At 34.9% G+C, this 23446-nt stretch overlaps 1 protein-coding gene and 1 pseudogene across 1 annotated transcript; one reads left to right on the forward strand and one right to left on the reverse strand.

Annotated features, from left to right (window-relative positions):
- Nucleotides 1-6992: 6992 nt before the first annotated feature.
- LOC120126472 lies at nucleotides 6993-8701 on the forward strand (annotated as a pseudogene).
- Nucleotides 8702-17141: 8440 nt separating this feature from the next.
- On the reverse strand, nucleotides 17142-20483 carry LOC120126436 (U-box domain-containing protein 15-like). The gene is made up of 4 exons (XM_039144638.1): nucleotides 20052-20483; nucleotides 19434-19550; nucleotides 18810-19235; nucleotides 17142-18221 (listed from the first exon to the last, which is right to left on the reverse strand). The coding sequence occupies exons 1-4, from the start codon at nucleotides 20391-20393 to the stop codon at nucleotides 17163-17165; spliced, it is 1944 nt and encodes a 647-aa protein (XP_039000569.1). The 5' UTR covers nucleotides 20394-20483; the 3' UTR covers nucleotides 17142-17162.
- Between the last annotated feature and the right edge of the window lie 2963 nt (nucleotides 20484-23446).

A 23446-nucleotide genomic window follows, 5' to 3' on the forward strand; every position in this document is an offset into this window, starting at 1 on the left:
TCTCTCTCTTATGGAACATAAAGAAAGTAACGTTTTGGTGAAACACTTCTACTGATCGTTTGCTATTTGAAAAGTGCTCAAACTTGGAATTTTATATACAAAAATATTTATCAGACTCGAATAGGATATAATGTAAGAAAGATAGGAAATTTACTCTTATTTTGTGTTTGTTGAGGTAATTTAATTTTATGAAAGAGTAAGAAAATCCCACCATACACGGTGTTATGGTCAAGTTACGTTTCACATCATTTCTAATATAATATTTTTTTTATGAACAAGTAAAATATATTGAAGTAACCTTTCATTCGTGAAAAAAATCAACAAAGTTTATTAACTATATAAAAATTGAAAAATAACTAGGATATATTTTCACAAAAGCTTTCAACATAATCTAGATTGATTATCGATGTAACAAGATGAATATGATTAATATTTATGCTCAGATTTAAGAGTGTTATATAGATTAAATATTAGAGTTGATATGCATTATGTTTAATATATGATATTATGTAATTAACGTAGGATATTATTATTTTTAAAACAAATGCTTAAATTATACATTTTTTTCATATAAGTGTCTAAATTTTTTTCGGTCAATCCAGGTGTCCAACATATCTAACGTTACATTTTTAGGTGTATCGATCGTAACGAACGTTAAATTATGTTGTTAAGTAAAATGTGTCATGCTCAAGTAATTTTAAAATTTTTATTTTTTAAAAAATATAAATTTTAAAAAATTTTATAAGGGTAACATGTGTCATTTAACAGTAGAATTTAGCGGCGAAAACAGTCCAAACACCTAATACATTGAAAACGTTAAATACTTGGATTGATCGGAAAAAAGATTGTCTATAGTGGGACGAATGGAAAAAAATTATACTTGTTCATATTTTAAGCCCAAAAATATTCGTGGGACGAATGGAAAAAAATTATACTGGTTCATATTTTAAAATAAGAAAAAGTGTATAGTTTGGGCATAAGACCATTTTGACCGGTTCTTCTTCTTCCCCAACCCAACCCCATATTCTTCCCCAACCCATCATCTTCTTCTTTCTTTCTCTTCACTTTTCTTCTCCATAGCTTCCAACTCATTGATTATCTGGCTTCTCAACTTCTCCATAGCTTTCTCTATTTCTTCCCTCCCTTTTCTCTTTCTTCCAACTTTCGTGAACTTAGATTGGGATCTAAAAGATTAGTGATTTACCTGCAAACTTCAGGGGAAAACCATGGCGGACACTTGAAATCTCCTCTGTAAATCTTTCTATACATTGCCACCGAGTTATCGTCTTGAAATGGAAAAACCCAGCAAGAAGAACGTAAAGAATCACCCCACAAGACCAAATATCCGTTTTTTTTGTTGAAAAAAGGTAAATGGGCCGCCTAGCTTCCCGTTTTATCCACTAGCAGTATATCCTCGGCTTCTTTATGGCGTTCTTCCAGAAAATTGGAATCTTCATGGTGTTTCCACATCTGCTTAGCGACGAAATCGGTGACTCGATTGGCCTCTCTAGGTACGTGATGCAGTTCTACAAGCCAGTTCTTCTTAAGCATTTTCTCAATGTGTTGCATAATGGTAAATTTCCTGTGTGTGCTCGATCTATTCTTTATTAGATTGATAACTTCACTGTTGTATGTTTCTAAAATCACGCTCATTTCTCCCCTCAAACAAGCGATTCGTAATCCCTCATGGATTCCCCATAACTCTGCTTATAAAATAGAACAGATCCCTATCTTTTTCTCAAAACCCCACAGCCAATTACCATTGTAGTCCCTTACAACAACCCCACACATAGCTTCTCCATTGATTTGTCTTTTGGTTCCATCTGTGTTAATTTTGCAGTAATTGATTGTTGGTTTTTTCCATTTGCATCGAGCATTATCTCTGATCTGTATACTTCCAGCATTTGTAGTCTCAAAATTCTGTAAATCTTGGGTCAGTCTACTAGCTTGTTGGATAATCGAATCCCTTTCAATCATCTCAAGATCGAAAATCATTTGATTTCTTCTCTTCCATATGTACCAGATTACTGAGCTGAAAAAACTTGGCCAATCCACAATTCTTGGCGACGAGGACTGAGTTTCTTCAAGGTTTTCAATGATCCAGTCCTTGAGTCTACAGTTCAGAAACCTGTCTATCTTCTGGGGGTCGATCAGGTCAGTCCATATTTCCATTGAATTAGGGCAGTACCTCAACAAGTGATTAATATCTTCAACTTCATAATTGCACATAGGGCAACTTGCATCCACATTCATATGTCTTCGAGCTCTTTCCGAGTTAGTCAGAATTCTATTTCTTCCAATTAGCCATAGGAAAGTTTTGACTCTGGGAATGTTTTTGTGCTTTGCTATGATGCCCCAAATCTTATCTTCCATATCATTATTAATATTTGCAATCCACTTATATGCAGATTTGACTGTGAAGGCCCTATTCTTCGAGGGAATTCATCCCAGGGAGTCTTCAATGTTCTCATCCACTATAGGGGGTGGCTTTCAGCATATTAATGTCTTGAGACTGCAGTAGCAACGTAAGTTTGTTCCAATCCCAGTTTCTATTTTGATTAATCAATTCCTTTACTTTTGACTTGTCATTTTCCACCTCCAACGGTTGGTTGCAGAATCTGGACAGAGGGCCATTATGATCAAGCCATATGTCATGCCAGAAGCTAATATGATTACCATTTCCAATATTCCAACAAATGTTCTGCTTGAATTTAGTCCACAAGGAGCATATGTGATTCCATAAAGGTGATCCTCCCCTTTTTTGAAGTTCTTCAGGAAGAATATCTTTCATTTTGTATTTGCTTCTCATTACCTGCACCCATAAAGATCAGTTCGGTTAGTAAGTCTGTAAGCTATTTTAAAAATGAAGGTCTCATTTTGGAATCTAAGGTTTTTTAATCCTTGACCCCCTCCTTTAATAGGTTTACAAAGATTGTCCCAGTTCACAAGGTGTACTCTATTTTGCTCATTCAATTTTCCCCAAATAAAATTTCTTGTAATTCTTTTAAGCTCATTGCAAGTTTCTTTGGGGATTAAAATTGATTGCATGGTGTATGTAGGGATCGAGTTGAGAACAACCTTGACAAGAATGATTCTTCCATATAGTGATAAAGAGTTAGCTTTCCACCCTGCCAATTTGTCCTTCACTATTTGGGTGATGTTGTATGTTCGTTTATTAATTCTGTTGAATAGCAGGGGAACTCCCATGTAATTTCCAAGGTTCTCAATCTCCTTGATGCCAATCAAATTAGAAATAATGGTTATGGTCTGGGCATTGACATTTTTGGAGTAGTATATATTAGATTTCTCGAGGCTAACTTTCTGTCCCGAGCTATTGCAGAATTTGTTGAGTGTGTTCTGGATAATTCCAATTTGAGTGTTGTTAGCTTCCGCAAATAATATGAGGTCATCTGCAAAAAAAAAGGTGAGATATGTCAGGCCCATTTCTAGATAATTTAATAGGTTTCCACCTCTCTTGATTCACTATTAAAGAAATCTCTTGCGCTAATCTTTCCATGCAGATGACAAAGAGATAAGGCGAAAGAGGGTCTCCCTGTCTAATGCCCCTGGAAGGCTGAAAGGGTTCAGTAAGTTCCCCATTCCAATTAATTTGATTAGTACTGGAAGTAATGCAATTCATAAATGCCACAATAATTTTATTAGGCAGCCCCATCCTTTCGATGTCGTCTTTAATAAAAGACCACTCTAATTTGTCAAGCTTTTTCAAGGTCTAGTTTGATGGCTAACCACCCTATTTTACCTTTCTTCTTCTTCATCGAATGGATCACTTCTTGAGCAAGGATAATATTGTCAGTAATAACCCTGCCCAGGATAAAACTAGTTTGACTGATGGAAATCATAGTAGGGAGAATAGGCTTAAGACGGTTGGCAATAACTTTAGTAATTATTTTATAGATCACTTGGAAAAGACTTATAGGTCTAAACTGGTTTATTATCTCAGGCTTAGGCACCTTAGGGAGTAAAACAAGACTAGTTCTATTTAAGGCTTCCTCATTCTAACCACCATTAAGTCACTTCTTGATAAGAGAACAAACTTTTTCTCCAACTATATCCCAATTATTTTGAAAGAAATTTGCATGGAATCCATCAATTCCGAGCGCTTTGAGAGGACCCATACTGAAAAGGGCTTCTTTGATCTCATTGTTCTTAAACGGCCTATCAAGCCAATTCCAATGATCCCGAGTTAAGTTAGGAAAAGGCTTACTGTTATCAAGAGAATGTCTGATCAAAGGCTCACTAGTGAACAACTTCTCATAATAATCCTTGACATGATTTTTGAGCATATCTTTATCCTCACACCAAGTGTCAGAATCTGTTTTGAGGGCTGGAATAAACTTTCTTTTACCTTTGGTGATCGCACAGGAGTGAAAATACTTAGTGTTCTTGTCTCTGTGTTTAATCCATTTACATCTAGCCCTTTGAGTCTAAAGTAATTCTTCATGTCTCAAAATAGTGTCAAGTTCAGTTTTGAGTTCTGATTCGAGGGCTGTCAATTTGGTTGAACTATATCTGCGAAGAGCTTTGTCAATACCTTTCAGTCTAGCAATAATTTTTTTCTTCTTTTGATTGATGCTACCAAAAACCTCACTATTCCAATTTTAATACTATGCTTAAAGTGATTGAGGCTGTCTATAAGACCGTCTTGCTTAACCCATTCTTCTTTAAGAAAATTCCCAAAGTCAGGATGATCCATCCAAACAGCCAAAAATCTAAAAGGTCTATTAATATTCCCATTGAGGTTATTCATAGTCTAAAGGAGAATGGGACACTAGTCAGACCCAAGTCTATCAAGATGATGAACAATATTGGCAGGGTAGAGCTCAATCCACTTCAAATTAGTAATGCACCTATCTAGACGTTGCCAAAAATTACCTCGACGCCAAGTAAAGTTATCCCCTTTGTAACTAACTTCAAGCAATTCATTATTAAATATAAAATCCTGAAAATGCTTACTCCCACCTCTGTACCGAATACTGCCACCAATTCTCTCTTAAGGTCTAATAACACAATTGAAATCCCCTCCTAAGATCCAGGGCTCATCATTGCTAGACTTGATATTTTCCAGAAAATCCCACAATTTACATCGAACATTAGGGTTGGGGCTAGCATAAACAGCTGTAAAATAGTTCCAATCATTACTATTGAGCCCTCTGAAACGAGTATGAACATACTGATTAGAGACGCTTAAAATCTTCACTTCTACTGAGTTATCCCAAAGCACCCATATACCACCGCTATGCCCCTGCGCTTCAATTCTGAAAGAATTATTGTAACACATGTTGGCAATACTATCAGCTCTTTTACCACTCATGTGAGTTTCCATCAAAACAATAATCTTAGGCTTGTGCATAATAACACATTCCTTAAAATATCTTTTAAAAGAAGGTTTCACAACCCCTTGTGTGTTCCAAAATAAGAAATTCATAGAAATGAAGCTAGGATTGGTTACTATGAGACGAATCATTTTCCTTCTGAACAGATTCTTATATCTGGCTCTGATCATTATGATCTAACATTCGAATTTGATCGGTTGTAGATGTGTTGTTGTAAGGCGGGGCCAAATTCTCTGAGTTCATAGTATTCTCTTTGATCCATTCTGAAAGAAAAGGAATATTAGGGTTGGGGCTAGCATAAACAACTGTAAAATAGTTCCAATCATTACTATTGAGCCCTCTGAAATGAGTATGAACATACTGATTAGAGACGCTTAAAATCTTCACTTCTACTGAGTTATCCCAAAGCACCCATATACCACCGCTATGCCCCTGCGCTTCAATTCTGAAAGAGTTATTGTAACACATGTTGACAATACTATCAGCTCTTTTACCACTCATGTGAGTTTCCATCAAAACAATAATCTTAGGCTTGTGCATAATAACATATTCCTTAAAATATCTTTTAAAAGAAGGTTTCACAACCCCTTGTGTGTTCCAAAATAAGAAATTCATAGAAATGAAGCTAGGATTGGTTACTATGAGATGAATCATTTTCCTTATGAACATATTCTTATATCTGGCTCTGATCATTATGATCTAACATTCGAATTTGATCGGTTGTAGATGTGTTGTTGTAAGGCGGGGCCAAATTCTCTGAGTTCATAGTATTCTCTTTGATCCATTCTGAAAGAAAAGGAACATTAGGGTTGTTAGGAGTTTTGTCCTTTCTGACTTTAAGACCTTTCTTCGCAATGATATATATAGGATTTGGCTTCTTGATAAAATTCCATCTAGATGTAGGATTTTGATTGTTGTTGTCCTCTTGAATGATTATAGCTGTGTGTGAGCCATTTCCCCCCTGAACTTTGTGTTTTCTGATTTGGGCATTATCCTTAGCCATGATCTGAATTCCTCCTATGTTCAGGTCCTTAGGTTGATCTTTATCTTCCATCGTTCCTCCATCAGAAGTGGGACCATCAGAAGTGGGACCATCAATAGAATTGGTATTCTTAATTTCAGGGTTGGTGGGGTTATCTCTCATTTGGGTTTGATTAGCTTTTCCTTCTGCCTGGATTAAAATGCCTTGGTTTCTCATTTTATCTTTATCCCTCATCCTGTTTTTTGTCTGAGTACCTGGAGCATTCTGTTTTGTAGCAGGTTTTGGAGTAGCAATCCTATTTATATATTGGTTTTCTCTATTCTTTTCGCTGAGACCTTCCTCCAAATGACTTCCATCGAGAGGGGCAAATATGGAGCCTTGATTAGTCATTTCTTCTGCTTCTCTGTTTTGACTTTGAGTTCTATTGCTTCTTTCTTTTGATTGAACCACCATCTAAGGGCCAAAAGGGCTATCTTTACTGTTATCTGTACTTGATTGTTTTCCTATAGTATTGACAGGGTTAGTGATCTCCATTTTCTTTTCTTCATGGTTTATTTGGCAGGTTTCTCTAGCATACCCATAGGTTCCACATTTGAAGCAAATTTGTTGCAGGTCTTCATATTCAATGTTTTGGATAAAGTCATCTATTCCCACGCATGGAATCAGAGGTTTGTTTTAGTCAATAACAACTGCAATTCTCGCAAATTTTCCTCTTTCTCCAACTTTGGTATTGTAGTCTATTTTGATGACTCTTCCAATCATGTTTGCAATTGTTCTAATAATAATAGTATTATAATACCTGTAGGGTAAACTAGGTAGGCGTATCCAAGCAATAACCTGAGATGGATGCTTTTCAGAGGTAGTGAAGTTTCTTGACCATGATTGAACTGTCAGGTAACTTCCATAAATCATCCATGGTCCATCTGTAAGAACTCTTGTGTAATCCTCAAGATTTTTGAATTTCATAAGAAAATATTCATTATCAAGATCAATCAAATTAAAGTTTCCTATAGGTTTCCATAAAGTATAGATCTTGTTCATCAGCGCTTTGTAACTTATCTTCTTTCCCAGCAGTCTAGTGATAATAAACTGTTTCAAGTTTTGATCAATCAAATCATGTATACGGTTAGAGAAAGCAATTTTAGGATAGTCCCCAGAAATATCCATGGTAACATCTACTTCTTGGATGACTAACTCTTTTTCAAGTATCTTAACAGGGGGTTTCTATTCATCGCCAAACCACTTGCAGCCATGGCAGCATATGAGATCTTTTCTAAACTCTTTGGACATTCTTTAGCCGCCTCATCATCATCTTGGGATTCATCTTGTGGATTCATCTTCTATTTGCATGATATCTGATGGCTGACTATATTCATCATCTTTCATTAAACTATCTCGATTCTTCACTTTCTTAGTGGCTCTCAGTTGTTCTTGTTCTTGCTCGCTCTCTTTGCTCATTTTTTCTCAAATCATGTTAACCAAATATCTGCTTTAGATCCATCGTATCCTTTCTTAGAGATAACTTCAAGTGTAACATACGTCGATCTTCCACACATTGTTCTAGATCAATGGTAAACGGAATACCAAAATACAAAGTGTCTTTCTTGAAGAATGTCCGGTTCGTGAAGCATCGTTCTTACCGAATGGTTCCAAGGTCATCGTATCATGAAGGAGGAAATTCTTCTACTGTTTTGATTTGGTGAAAGAAGAAGTCGATAAGATAGGGCCATTGGTTGGTAGAGAGGAAAAAAGATGGGAAGTTTTTGAGATTTCCCCGGATTCTAGTACTATTGCATTTGTGGAAAATGAAGGCTATATATTGTTGGTTTCATCCAAAACAAAGGAATTGATTGGAACACTTAAGATGAACGGAACAGTCCGCTCCCTAGCTTTGGCCAATGACGGTAACCAATTATTGAGCTCGGGTGGTGATGGAGATGTCTACCATTGGGACTTGAGAACGAGAACATGCTTCTATAAGATCGTTGATGAAGGCTACATTAATGGTACGGTTCTTTATACGTCACCAAATGGAAGAATGTTTGCATCTGGTTCCGATAGTGGGATAGATAACATATACAAAGGGATGGTTTTTTGGGATGCAAAAGAAAACCGATCAAGATTGTCGAGAATTTAACCACCAAAGTCGATTTTATGAAGTTTAATAGTGATTCTCAAATACCGACCATTTGTTCTACCATGAAGAAAAAAAAATTTAAAACTGATATATGTCCCATTGTTTACGGTATACTCTAATTGGCCTCCACTGAATAAGAACTTACATTATCCCTGCTGACTGGATTTCAGTCCCGGTAGTGATTTCATGGCAGTTGGAAAAGGGGAGGGAAGAAAAAGAGAAAGCTAGGGAGAAGCTGAGAAGCCAGAGAATCAATGTGTTGGAAGCTATGGAAAAGAAAATTAAAGAGAAAAAAAGAAGAAGAAGATGAGTTGAGGAAGAAGAAGAGCCCGTAAAAATGGTCCAGCTATGCCGCTCAACCATCCATATCAACATATAACGATCCAACTATATTTTCCATCACGTCTATTAACTGGTGTTAACGTCGAGTGACCATTTTCATTAAATTAGTATATTCGCAAACTTGAAAACATCATGGTTTTCCTCATTTTCATTTTCATTGCCATGTTTTTCTCGCAACTATTTTTTGTTTTCTTCGAGAATTAAAATTGTTATATAAAAAAATTCTACTCGTTTCTCTTTCTTCTCAACTATTTTTTTAATATTTTTGTGACTTTTTTTCTCTTTTATCTTTGTTTAGCCAACGACGACGTTAATCTTAATGTTGATTGACTACAGCTTGAGAATATTAGTTCTCTTATTTTTTTATATTATGTTTTTATGTTTTTTATTGAGTCTTTTTAATTTTGAATACACATTCATGTCCTTGTGACATGATTTTTCTCTGCTCTTGTGGTACGCGTTTCCTAAACTCTTGTGGCACGATCCTCATATTTTTTGATATATTTTTTCGCATACCTTTGCGATCGTTCTTGTTCTCATAAAAAATCATCACGACATTTATTTTCGAATTGGTTAGTTGGTAGTCACATATAGTCAGATCTCTTCTTTTGGCAAAAGGTTTGTTTGACGATGTAATTAGAGTTGCATAGTGAAGCAGCCTATCAAATTATTTGGTTCGCTCTCCACTCTTTTATCATTTCGCCAAGCATCTCATTTGAAAGAGATAAGGAGTTTGTATGAAGGTTATTGGATTTTGATATTGATCGTCATTCTCAATGGAAGATTTTAATTTTCTTCGTATTTTTAGGTTTATTATTTACTTTTGTTTGATTATTTTTGTGACTATTCCCCACTTTCCACCGAATTCCTTGTTCTAACAGCCTACACGTACTCTAGATACTACACCAAACGTAAGATTGTTGGGATCCTATTGTTGCATGCATAAAATCAGAATTATGGAAATATTTTTCTCGTAACACTCTACTCACAAGCGATGTAGGTTGACATATTAATCTCCACCCTTGTTTAGCCATGAGGGCTATGTTGAACTTTGCTAAATTTTGAAACCCCATTCCCCCATATTCCTTTAATTTACTGAGTTGGTCTCAAGTACACCAGTGAATCCATTCCAATTTTTACCACAAGAAGCGTGCCATTATTTGTTCCAATTCCACACATAAAGTCTCTGGCAAAAAAAAAATCATAGCAAAGAGGGGCAGAGCCTGAAGAATTGACTTTATAAACACTTCTCTTCCCCCTTGAGATATGAATCAAGTGCTCCATGAATTAATTCGGGGCTTGCTTTTTATGCCCCCTATCATGGCTGGTAATCCAGTATATTTCTCCGGTTGGTTGTACCTCACATCATTTCTATTTGAATCAATGACATTTGTACCGAAGAATAAGACTAACTTCTCAAAGTTTATCATATGTCCGGAGCTTTTTCCATATCGACCCAGCATCTCTTTTAAAACACCTGCAACCCTAGTCGTAGCTTCACCAAAGATAAGACACTCATATGTAAATAACAGATGAGTAATCGAGGGTACAAACCTATTTATCCTCACTCATTTCATAGTCCCTTCAATCTCAGCACTCCGTAATAGGGAATACAATCCTTCGCTGCATAGCATGAATAGATATAAGCTAATCAGATCACCTTGTCTCAAACCTCTATGGCAAAAAAACCTCTCTCACTTTTCCATTCACCTCAAGTTTGAGAGCAAAGTAGCCTCTTCATCTTTTCTTTTCTTCACAAACGAGTGGAGAAGCTCGTAAGCATGATGATATTACCCATTATCAAATGCCCAAAAACAAAGGCGCTCTGTGCCTCATCAATGCAAAGATGAAGGAAATCTTGTATTCATTGTACCAGCATCTTCAAAACGATCTTATAGAAAACGTTACATAGATTGATAGGTTAAAATTGAGTCAATCGAGTTGGGTTTTGAATTTTAGGGATGAGAACAATAAGTGTTCGATTGGTATCTTCCATCCCCTGACCAGTATTAATTAGCTTAAGCAGTAACTAGTTACTTCCTTGCCCACAATATGCCAAAAACATTGATAGAAGATTGTCCCTAGGACATCATCTCCTGATGCTTTTAGAACCCCCATCGATATAATTACCTGTGTCACCTCTTCGAAATAAAACGATCGAGAGAGAATTTTATTCATACTATTTGTGATACTAAGAATAATACCTTGCAGGATTATCATCAATTTCTTCCTGACCAAAGGTGAATAACTCATCAAAATAATTTTTGCCCAGCTCTGGATCACATACTCATCTTTGCATTTCTCTCATTCACTATTTTCCAGCGTTCGAATACGATTTGATCTCTTCTTTTTGGGTATCAAAACGGTGAAAAACTGTTATTGTCCCCATTTCGCAGCTAGTTCACCCTTGCTTTTTGTTCCCAATATATTTATGCTCTATCTGCCTCCATGTTCAGTTGGAGTTTGAAATTTGTGATTTCTCCCAGATTATCCTCCGTGGGTTCCATTTCTATGAGCTCTCTCAATCTATTTTTAGGGTATCTTCTGTTATTTTCTTCTCTTTTTGTATCATTTTAAAATAAACATCAAGTCATGCTCTGACTCTACTAAGTTTCTCTGGAACTGATCTTAATTGTCCATTCCATAATCGCTCAACCTTTTTCTCGCAAGAGTCCTCTAACAACCAAGCTGCCTCAAACTTAAAGTGCCAATGTCTTTCTTATTTCCCCCCAGAGTATCCAACAAAAGCGAACATTGATCTGATCTTAAGTGAATTAGATGAGACAATTTATAATATTGAAAAAGAGACTACCAAGTACTATTTTCCACCCCTCTATCTAACCTCTCACGAATATTATTTTCAGCTCGTCGACCCCTTTCCCATGTGTACGTGACTCCTTTATAACCAATATTCTCTAACTGATAATCCTCCGAAGCCCACTGGAATTCAGACATATGTCTTTCAGATCGCTTCATCCCTCTTTGCTTCTCATAAGAATATAAAATCTTGTTAAAAAATCCTATAACCAATCAAGGTATCTTCGGCTCAACATTCAGGCTTCTCAATAAATCCCAAGACTTCTTCAAAAACTAGTATATCTCCATTGAATCTCTTCTGTGGGATCTGTGAGCACCACATCAATATGCGACAAAGATAAAGATCTAAGGGAAATATCAACATTACTTTTCCAAGCCATGCACATCAACTTCAATCCCATTCAAAAAAACCCAGGACCTTCGGACATCTACCATTCTTGATTTGTGTAGTTTTGTTTCAGATAAGAAAACTACATCCAGGTTAATATCTCTCAACATATGTCGGAGACGTCTAACCACATGAGGATTACCCAATCCCTGGACATTCCAACATGTTGTTCGTGCAATTAAAGATGATATTAGTAGAATGCGTCTGAATGAGTTGAAAACGGATTACTTAAGTTCCCAGACGAAGCCCTTCCAGATCACAAAATTGGTTGAATTTGAAAGTCATGCTTCTGAGATTTTTACGCGCGAATCTTTTCATGCGTTCTAAGAAGAACTTCAACAGGAGACATTGTACCAGATTTCAAGAAGAGATTCAGTCCTTATCAGATGAATGCCAATATTTTTATTTGAAAAGTATAAAGAAAAAATAGGACATTTGAAATTAGTTTTGATTTTCGTACGAAAACCCTAAATTGCTCATACAAAAAATTCAAGACCGTTGGACTTCCATGTCGCCATCAACTTCATGTTTTGAAGCAATTGGATTACACATATTTTCCCGGGTCTTTAATTCAAAGTAGGTGGACTAAGGATGCGAAGGCTTCTGCACCCAGTTTTGTTGATTTGAATGTGCCTCCAGAAATAATGCAAATGACAAGGTTTGCTTCTCTACGTGCAACAACAAGTATGTTATGCTACGCTGCATCAAAGACAGATGCGTCTTTCAAAACCGCAAGAGATGAGATGAAAAAACTAACAGAAGAATTTGAGAACTCATTTGGTTTGAATGATTTAGTCAATCGAAGCAGTGTATTAAACAACGTTCGCGACCCTCAACGGAAACAACATAAGCGAAAAGAAGTAACAAAGAATTTTTTAATATCAGCCAATTCAGTCATCAAAATGTATACCTTTTCGTCAACAGATTAAGTTCCCTCAACACCTCAACTTCATTCACCACTACATCTACCTTTCCTTCCACTTCCCCCTTATGCCTCTCAAGTGTCTCTTCTACTCTTGATTGTCTTTGATGAATATCAAAAATGATTTTTTTAATATTAGCCAATTCAGACATCAAAATGTCGAATTTACTCTGTTTTCCCTCACCGTAATCCCCCGACTGTCATCCACCCCTTCAACCATCTCTTCTTCCTTCTCCACTACCTCCTCTGCTTCCTTTGCCTCCTCTACCTCCTATGCCTCCTCTACCTCCTTGACAATAACCTTCAAAATTAAATTTGTATTAAGACATTGATTATATTCTTAATATTATTTAATTACATTTATTACCATTTCTAGCTTCCTCGGTCTATCCAACTTCAACTTCGCCATAACTCTAACCACCTATTCCTTCCTCCATGCACGGATGCGTGCCACTCCGTTTCTTTCGTAAGCCATCAAACTATCACAGCCCTACCAAAAATCGAACAGTGCAACTTGCATTTATAATAAAAAAATATCATTTTATATAATAACTATACTATCATTTTATATTAAAAAAACATTCTTCAACTCAGTTACCTCTAAGATTGCTATGCACCCTTTGAGGTATCTATGGTTGCCCTTTTGAAAGGTGATTATTGATTCAATCAATCTCGAATAGACATATTCAGCCCAATTGAATTCACCCTTCAAGCCTTCATCGCAAATGAGCTTCATATTGTCCTTGTTCGTTGACGTATCACCCGTTAGACAAAGAAATATCCCGAAAAGGTACAATAGAACTCAGGCCTTCAGGTCATCCCCCCGTAAGATCCACTTTTTATATCCTCTTCAACTTTAGCATATGTCACATTCTGATTCAAACCATATTTGGAGGCAAGTGCTTTCCAGTTCTTACTCCTACAGACTTCTACAACACTTTTGCCTTTGTTTTGTACCCCCAAGACGGCTGCAGCAGTTGATACCCCCAGAGGGAATGAATAATCACCATATTTAGCAATACATTGTTTGACATCAAATTGCTCCATCAAGGATCGACACAATTCCCTCCGAATTGGTCGATCCCCTACTCCTATCAACGATCCAAACCTCATTTCCCTCAGCACATTCAATTGATCCTTCTCTTTAAGGTGTTCAATTAATGAATTCACCCTTTTTATGTTGCACATTGTCGACACTTCCTACATTTTTTAACAATATATAATGTTATTGTTCTTATATATCTTGTATCAACGTATTTACAAGTTTAATGAATACCTTCTTTTCATGTGCTTTCATCCGTTCTTTGTATTCTTTACTATCATTCATTGACTGTGTGATGTAAGGTTCCTTTTCAGCATCACTCATCGAATTCCATTTCGACCTCACATCTTCTGTCACCTAATATTAAGCATAAATGTTTCTTAATCAATACATTAACGCTAAATAATACTCAATGTCAATTTCATTTTACATACCGAACCGCTGTGTGTGCTATTTTCCTTCATCCTTTTGCATTCGACCATACTGTCAACATTTAAAATTTGTAATCAATTTAAAGTTCTTAAATACTTTAATCCAATTACCATTTCAACAATAATAACAAAAAGACATTGATACTTACTAGAAGTACATATATCCACCCTTTGGTTGCTTTCCACCCATTGACTTCATTTTTCCTTCATATATCAGTTTGCGTAAATCAAATCAAATACTGCTTACATACACTTTATTCAATATACAAAAATCAATAACTACTCTTTGTGGTAAAACGGTTGGTCTTCAACAGAATTTGAATGACCACTACAACAAGTGTCGGCACATTTATACAACCTAAAATATCATTTTCTATCTATAATATCATTTTTACCTATAATATCATTTTTTACATATAATATTAAATAAAAGTATCGATATCGATCTCAAATGTTTCTTTACTTCGAAAACCCCAAACAAACAACAACACATAAAAACTATATTTCTGATTATTGTAATAATAAAAAACTAGGGTTTCAACAACGTACCTTTCGATTCGACTGCAGCAACAAACAAATAAAACTTAGCCGTAGAAACGCCTTCTGAAATGCAACAACAATTACGCTTCGATTTCAAAAACTTTATCTATTTTCAGAGGAAATTTAGCTATGTCTTTATATTTACATCGGATATGTTATTTATATTTAATCGATACAACTACCTAAGTGTCGATACTTTTATGTCAAGTGTCGATACTTTCGATAGGATATTTACCTATTTCTTTGAAAGTATCAATAATTTATTACGCGTACTTATTAAAGTATCAACACTTTCAACATATTCAGTAGCGCTTTACCGGTTTTGTCATTTTGAGACTGGTTTTGTCATATTTTTACCTGTTATATTGTTATAGATCGATACATTTTTTTAAAGTATCGACACTTTATAGGCGCTATAACTTCTTCTCTTTTAAATTTCAAAAGTGTCTATACTTATATTAAAGTATCGACACTTTCAACATATCTGGTAGTTATTTACCTGTTTTGTCATTTGAAACCGGTTTTGTCATATTTTTAGCTGTTATATTGTTATAGATCGATACATTTTCATAAAGTGTCGACAATTTTTAGGCGTATAACTTCTCTCTTTTAAATTCCAAAAGTGTCAATACTTATATTAAATTATCGACACTTTCAAGATATCTGGTATCTTTTTATCGGTTTTGTCATTTGTAGACCTCTTTTGTCATATTTTTACCTGTTATATTGTTATAGATCAATACATTTTTTTAAAGTATCGACACTTTATAGGCGCTATAACTTCTTCTCTTTTAAATTCCAAAAGTGTCGATACTTATATTAAAGTATCGACACTTTCAACATATCTGGTAGTTATTTACCTGTTTTGTCATTTTGAGACCGGTTTTGTCATATTTTTAGTTGTTATATTGTTATGGATCGATACATTTTCATAAAGTGTCGACACTTTTTAGGCGTTATAACTTCTTCTCTTTTAAATTCAAAAAGTATCGATACTTGTATTAAATTATCGACACTTTCAACATATCCGGTAACATTTTATCGGTTTTTTCATATTTTTACCTGTTATATTGTTATGGATCGATACATTTTTTTAAAGTATCGACACTTTATAGGCGCTATAACTTCTTCTCTTTTAAATTCCAAAAGTGTCGATAATTATATTAAAGTATCGACACTTTCAACATATCCGGTAGTTATTTACCTGTTTTGTCATTTTGAGACCGGTTTTGTTATATTTTTAGTTGTTATATTGTTATGGATCGATACATTTTCATAAAGTGTCGACATTTTTTAGGCGCTATAACTTCTTCTCTTTTAAATTCAGAAAGTGTCGATACTTATATTAAATTATCGACACTTTCAACATATCCGGTAGCGTTTTACCGGTTTTGTCATTTTGAGACCGATTGTCATATTTTTACATGTTATATTGTTATAGATCGATATATTTTTCATTTGTATCGACACAAACCGACAAGCTAAGTTTGTTGGTTGCCAAATTTTTTAATATTTCTTCATGATTTAGACTTACTACATTATTATTACTCAACATTTCCGGTAGCGCTAAACCGAATTTATTAAATATATTATAATATATCCGGTAACGCCGTATATTAGTCCGTATTTCCTGAGACAATCCCAAATCTTCTTCTATATTGTTTGTTATGAGATCACAAGTGCACGAGAAACAAAACTCAAAGGCAAAACCTTAAGACAACCAGCGACCGAGAGAAAAAGGGAAAAAACCCTAGAAAACCGTATTAGGATTAAAATTACCATTTGTTGGGAGTTTAAATTATTAAAAATTAATATAAGGTCTATATAATCTTGTACAACCGAATTTTTAAAGTTTTAATTAGAGTATGATTTATTTTTTTGGAATTACAAAGAATTCTTCTCTTAACATATATAAGGAGTATTTTTATTTATCAATAATATTGAAGTATCCTTTGGGCTTTGAGTAATTGAATTGTAAAATTCTTTCGTCTTATTTTTTTTAGAAATTGTTTTAATAAGATTTTTCTTGAAAACCTTTTGGTTATTCATCTTTAACCTTATTCTTGCCATTTTTTGAAGTGGAAATCAAAACGGTTATCATCATCTCTATGCAGAGAGGATTAACCCCAAAAAAGTGAAGGCAAAAGAATAATCAACAACTAATTTAGATTTGGGGTTTCTATATATATATATATAGTTGACAAGATTTATGGAATTTGTTCACACTTGCTGATCATAAGCTGTAAAAGAGAAGTTGCTTTTCTCTGAGCTCTATTTGTTCCACTCTGCTTGATCTTAACTAAATGCTCATATACCCCAAACTGAAGGGCTGCAAGGATGTGAGATGAATTATTCGAACTCAACTCGAGAAGAACCGAGGTTGCACACTCCTTGTTCTTAGGGGTTCCGTTTTTTATGAAGTCGACAAGAGTTTCGATGAACGAGAGCTGTCCGATCTCGTGTCTCCCCTCCGGGAAAATTGCAAGAAGTAATAAGATGGAGAGAGCCTCATCAACCATGCCTTGGTTCTTGTCCTCGAGTAACTCCAGTAATGGTGGGACAATGCCAGCTTCAATAGCCCTTACCTTATTTAAGTGGTTGAGAGATAAGCTGAACAGTGCAGTGACAGCATCCCTTTTACCTCTAATCGTGCCGTTCTGCAACAAATCCACAAGCGGGGGAATGCCATCTTCGAGAGCTATCGTCACTTTGTTCTCGTCAAGCATCGACAAGCTAAATAAAGCGGCTGCCGAATTCTCTCTCGTCTCCATACTTCCCTTTTGCAAGACTTCTATTATCGGGGGTATGGCGCGTTCATCGGTTATGAGCCTCTTGTTAGACTCGTCAATGGATAAATTCAATAAAGCTGTAACCACATGCTCTTGGATCTTAGAATCCGGATAGGACAACAGATGCACTAACTGTGGTATTGCTCCATTTTTGGTTATCAAAACTCTGGCCTCTGGATTCTCCTTGGAAAGCATACGGATATTCTTCACGGCCATTCTCTGCACTTCTAATTGACTGGAAGATAGTTCGTTAACCAGACAAGCCATTTCGTCTTTGTGATCAACCAAGAATCTCTTGGAAGATGGATGATCCTCTTTCTCGGGGAGATGAATATTGTTCTTCTCACACCATTGCGTTATAAGGCTCTTGAGGGCATAATTTGGTGCCACTGACAAGTGAGCTAGAGTCTGCCTGGTCTTTGGACAAGTTCGATGGTTAGAATCAAACCACTTCTGGATGCTTTCCCTTTCAAATGTCTGAATTTCATAAAAAAAAATAAACATATAAAATCAAAAAGTTTCCCATAACATAACATGGTGATCATCTTGTAAAATAAACGATAAATTGTCACGATCCGCCAACTGACAACGTACTACTGCTTCCTTGGGTCTCTTCATACTGGTGTCATGAACACAAGGTACATGGCCTAAGAAAGTAGCAGTACCTTACCGATTGACTGATCATGATACATATAAATTTCATACTGTATTAAAAAGAACCGAATATGACCCAAGCTAGGTCGGCTCTTCATTGATGCAAAGCTTTTTTTGATGGAAAAAGTTGAACTGTAACGGTTGTTAACGGTTCACCTCTTGTGATTTGGGTGGAGAGTCGCGGTTGTTTGATGGAGAAAAAGTAGAGAGTAGACGGACTGAAGATGACGATAAACAAAGGATCATTATATAATTCACCATACAAGGCGTCATTTCCACTTCCCCTCCACCAAACAACCGGCCGTTTCTTTCCGTCTAATCTAAAAGGGATGATTTGCTAACAACATCTACAACCCAACTTTTTCTAACACTTCTACATTTGTTCCTTCAAGTGTATACATATAAAGTTACCTGTCCACTGGCAACAATAACAGGATCTCTCATTATTTCAAGTGTGATAGGACAGAGGAACTCATGAGGGATGACCAAAGATTGGGATTTCCCCGGTATTTGATGAATGGAAGGATCATCAAGAACATTGGTAATTTCCATGCCTACAAAGTGCTTGAATTTGTTGAGAAGTCGTATAATTTGCTGCTGTGTAGACTCTGAAATGCCGCCTCTCTCTTTAGCAAGTTTCTGTACAGCTACGGTTTCTATCTTCAAGTCCTCAACGGTATGTAGCTCTAGCTTTTTGGCCAGCCTTTCTACTATGGCTATATCAGCATTCCTTTCGTCAGTTTTTGAGGAAACCGCCATCAGATCTACAGCAAGCTCCATATCTTGTGTATCTGCTCTCTTTTTGGCTCGGGCTAATTGTGTCAGCATCAGCTGAATCTGATTTACAATCCAGATACAATTTTATATAAACATCATAAATATATTATTACCAATAATCAAATTTACCTACTTTAAATATGAAACATATCCTATCAGAAGTGTTTATGCTTCATAATCTTATATATATGTATGTGTATATGCATATATAGATATATGTATATTGACATGCAAGAAAGATAATATTTTCTTATATACCTGTTCCCTCACTTCGTCAGATACCTGAAGTTCATCATAAGGCAACTCTTCCAAAGCTTGAGTCAACTTTCCGTAAACAGTGTGGAATTTGATCGTTACGGCCTCACTCTTGAATGTCTGAATTACAAAGGCAAAACTCAGAACATATATTTAAAGCAACAATTAGAAATTTTTTTTCATATCCATGATTATTGAGGATGGTCATGGATCAAATTAGGTTTTTAACTCATCCGACATTCAGCTTGACTCAGTTTTAGGAAGGTTCAACTGACCCGATTTTTTGAGATTAAAACCTACAACTGAACTAATTCGACTCAACTCAAATATAATATATATATATATATATTATTAGGTAAAATAAACATCTAATTGAAAAATAAATAGGACTATTATTACAATTATTTAGATAATTATAGTATCTCATATCAGGTTGGTTTTTTTAACTCTAAATCTAAGTGCTTAAACTTATCCAAACCCAAATTTTTAAAATAAAAGACTGAACCAATCAAACAAAATCAGATTAGAACCTGCCGAGTTATGTTAAAATGCGCATCCCTAAATTGACATTACAAAATATAAATGATTATATCCGCAAATTGATGCATGTATCCCTCTTACCAGGTAAATCTTGCTACCCTCGTTGCAAGTTTTCAACAGCTTCACCGCCAAACGAATCGCTTTCTTCAACTTAGACAAAGAAGCCACACCATTCGGGCTGATCGGGGAACCGAGGTGCCGAATTTCATCGAATAAAGGCAAGAAAACCTTCAACCGCCTAACCATATTGTAACACTCTTTCTTTTGGGTTCTCCGATAATCCCCAAATCGAGAAACGTATTCGATCATATTCACCATTTTATCAACCAAACAGGCGGGCGATTTCGTTCCGTTATCTTCCCCGAACTTCTCAAATCCTCCGTCTTCGCCATCTCCGTCTCTTTCTCCAGCATCCATCACCATCTGAAGTTGTTTTCTGCTATAGCAACCCCATTTCCCTATATCTAGACCACTATCAATCTGATGTGGCTGACTTGCCAAGCGCCGGCTCAATTTTTGGCTAGACTAACTCAAGATGTAAACCCGATTATCTATACGTCAAACATGAATCACTGATAATATTATCCGGGAATGAAAGAGGGAGATCATCATAGAGACATGCAAAGAAACCCTAACCCTAAATTTGCATGAATGTCTGAGTGTTTTATTGGTACGTGAGTGAAATTCATTTGCGGGTTTTTCGTGTCATCTGTTAGAATTATTAAGTTTTTTTCGCTGCTTTTTCCTTAAAATAGAATCAAAGTTTGTTACTCTTAAATGGACGGCCATGGTTTGCTTTTATAAGTTCAAATAATTAGTTAGGGAGGGCAACCAGACGGGTCGGGTGCGGATACTCCTCCTCCATCCTCATATCCATCTAATATTTTTAAATTCACCACCCATCCACCACCCATGATGAGTAAAATTTTTCAAATCCACATCCGCCCACGCGGGTACATTCTCAAATATATCTCCACACTCACTACTCAACTGGAGACGTACCCGGCTAGACCCACCTGACAGCAACATTAAGTTATACATAAACAACAAACATAAAACAAACACGTCCATTAAAAAACATAATAAAATAAATCAAGGATTATTTGAGTTAAATGTTAACATAGATCTTAAAGTACATAAAACACCATAATAAAAGACATAATTAAAGCTTAGAAACATAAATGACAAACACATAATATTTTTGTTCTTTGACACACATAGATGGCAAACCCTAAAATTATATCTAAATTTATAATGATCCAAAATTTAATGAGTATTTAGTGGACGGGCGGATGCGGCGCGGATAAGGTCTCAAACCCATCACCCACCCACTACCCACTAAAGTTATACCCATCCCCGCCCCAATTAGAGCGAGTACGGTATGAAATCTACGAAATTATACCCGTTTATCATCCCTATAATTAGTATTGTTAATTATTTTATTTAAAGTTTTAATATTATTGTTTTTCAAAAAAAAAAGTCTAAATTAATTCTTTTGTGTTGGAATAAATGTTTTTAAGAAAGGAGTATATAGTGTTTCTTTATTAATCTACGATGATTATAAATAGTATACGTTATAAAAGCTCTTAACCGTTCGATAAAAAAAATTTAAACACTTTTATAATCTCTTGTGCTCGAACTTAGAATATATAGAGATAACGTCTATCTCTTTAACCACTTAGGTAATTGGTTCATGCAGGAGCATGAGCATATATCATTTTAAATTGAAATAATTAACTATTCAAATTAACTAATGAAATTATAAAGTAAAACAACTGTTACTAAATTATAGGAATATAAATAACAAATTTAGTAGTATAGGGATCAAAAACCAAATTTCACCAATAGATGAAGGGTTGATTTCATGAGGTTCTAAGTTTTCTTTTAGGCTTTGCTTAGTTCCGATTTATTATCATAGTTGTTTTTTTTAGTTATTTTAATGTTTAATGGTATCAAACATCCCTAACTTAATATAATTGATCTCAAATTTTAAATATTTTAGTTAAAATTTTAAATTAGTAATATTACTTTGAATATGTCCTATTAATTTAGTCATTAAATTATTACCTTGGGAGTTAAATATCAATTTAATTTTGATGTAAAGTATATTTAAAATAATAAAAATTTATATACCGAACACTTATTAATAGACCATTTAAATTTAAGATTTTGAAAAAAATAATTTTATTAAAATTTAATGATATAACTTATATTTATATATAGATTCACATAATATAAGTCTTTTATTAATGTGTTACGTCGTCAACTTAACGGCATTTAATATCTCTGTAATCAAAACTCAACTTTTTCAAATTTGATGAGTATAAATATATAAAAAAAATGTAAATGATCATTCCGATAGCGTACCATATTTTAAAGCAAGAATAAAATGTATTTGGGTCATAATATTTCATAATCCAAGTTTCTTAGTATTTTTTTTGTTGCCCTCAGTTTTAAGGATTTGTCCTGATTAATTTGGACCGACCTGTGTCGCACACCTAATTTTGGTGGTGAGTATCCAGCATGGTTCAACCCAAAAAAACCGAAGAAATATAAATAATAATAAAAGTAAATTATATAAATGGTTACTGAACTTTTACAGTGTTTACATTTTGCTCTATCAAATTTTTAAAACTTACAATACCATTACTAAACTTTTTGTTTACTTTTACTATAATCACTAGTATTAAAAGCCGACACGAAACATTGAAATTTTCTTCCCAAAAGACTTAAAGTCTTGTTTTAAAGCGACAATCATCAGCCTCATTTTGCTTATAATACGACCGACTAGAAATCATAACACTCGTCATATTAAATTTTTATTGTTATTTCATCCAAGTCTCAAATACAACTAAAATGCCTTTACCATGTGGTCCTTAGGATTTATTAGGGTATTGGATGGTGTTGCATAAGATGAAATTAGCTACCAGCAACAGGAACACAACTACTATCCTAAATGGGAGCCATTGAAGTGCTACTTTTATTCCATTTGTTGAGAAACCTTGAGAAATGTTGAGGGAATCCTATGAGGGGTAATTGTTTAGTGTGTTTAGTGTCGACGATGATAGAAAGAACGTCAAATAATAACGGTACAATACAATTATCTTATAAGTTTAATGACCATTTATATGTATGTAAAGAAGGTCGACGATTGTCGATTTGAAAGAAGACTTTGAGATTTTTTTAGGGAAAACGATTTTAAAGTGCTAAATCAGCTTTTTCTTAAGGACGATGATTGTGATAAAAGAATATTAAAATTTTAGTGTCTATATTGCATGTAATAAAAGTTCAATAACTAAAGTGTAAGTACTCTATAAGTTCAGTGACCATTTCTATAGTTTAAAATAATAACAAAAAAGGCCTTACAATTTGAAAACACGTGGCATCGGAGTTAAGCGTTGTGACTTTACATCCAATTAACTAGCCGTTAGATTTGAAATTATAGAAGTTCTGTTTGCCTCTCTATTTAATTTGGT

Source organism: Hibiscus syriacus, unplaced genomic scaffold, assembly GCF_006381635.1.
Source record: "Hibiscus syriacus cultivar Baekdansim isolate YM2019G1 unplaced genomic scaffold, ASM638163v2 tig00110458_pilon, whole genome shotgun sequence".
Lineage (NCBI taxonomy): Eukaryota > Viridiplantae > Streptophyta > Magnoliopsida > Malvales > Malvaceae > Hibiscus > Hibiscus syriacus.

Bases quoted from the DNA above. Each gene is read 5' to 3' on its own strand.
- LOC120126436 (XM_039144638.1), bottom strand. From the start codon at position 20,393: ATGGTGATGGATGCTGGAGAAAGAGACGGAGATGGCGAAGACGGAGGA. The intron at 19,236-19,433 runs GTATATAAGAAA...ATTGTAAATCAG, and splicing joins CTGACGAAGTGAGGGAACAG to ATTCAGCTGATGCTGACACA. The intron at 18,222-18,809 runs GTAACTTTATAT...TATGAAATTCAG, and splicing joins TTATTGTTGCCAGTGGACAG to ACATTTGAAAGGGAAAGCAT.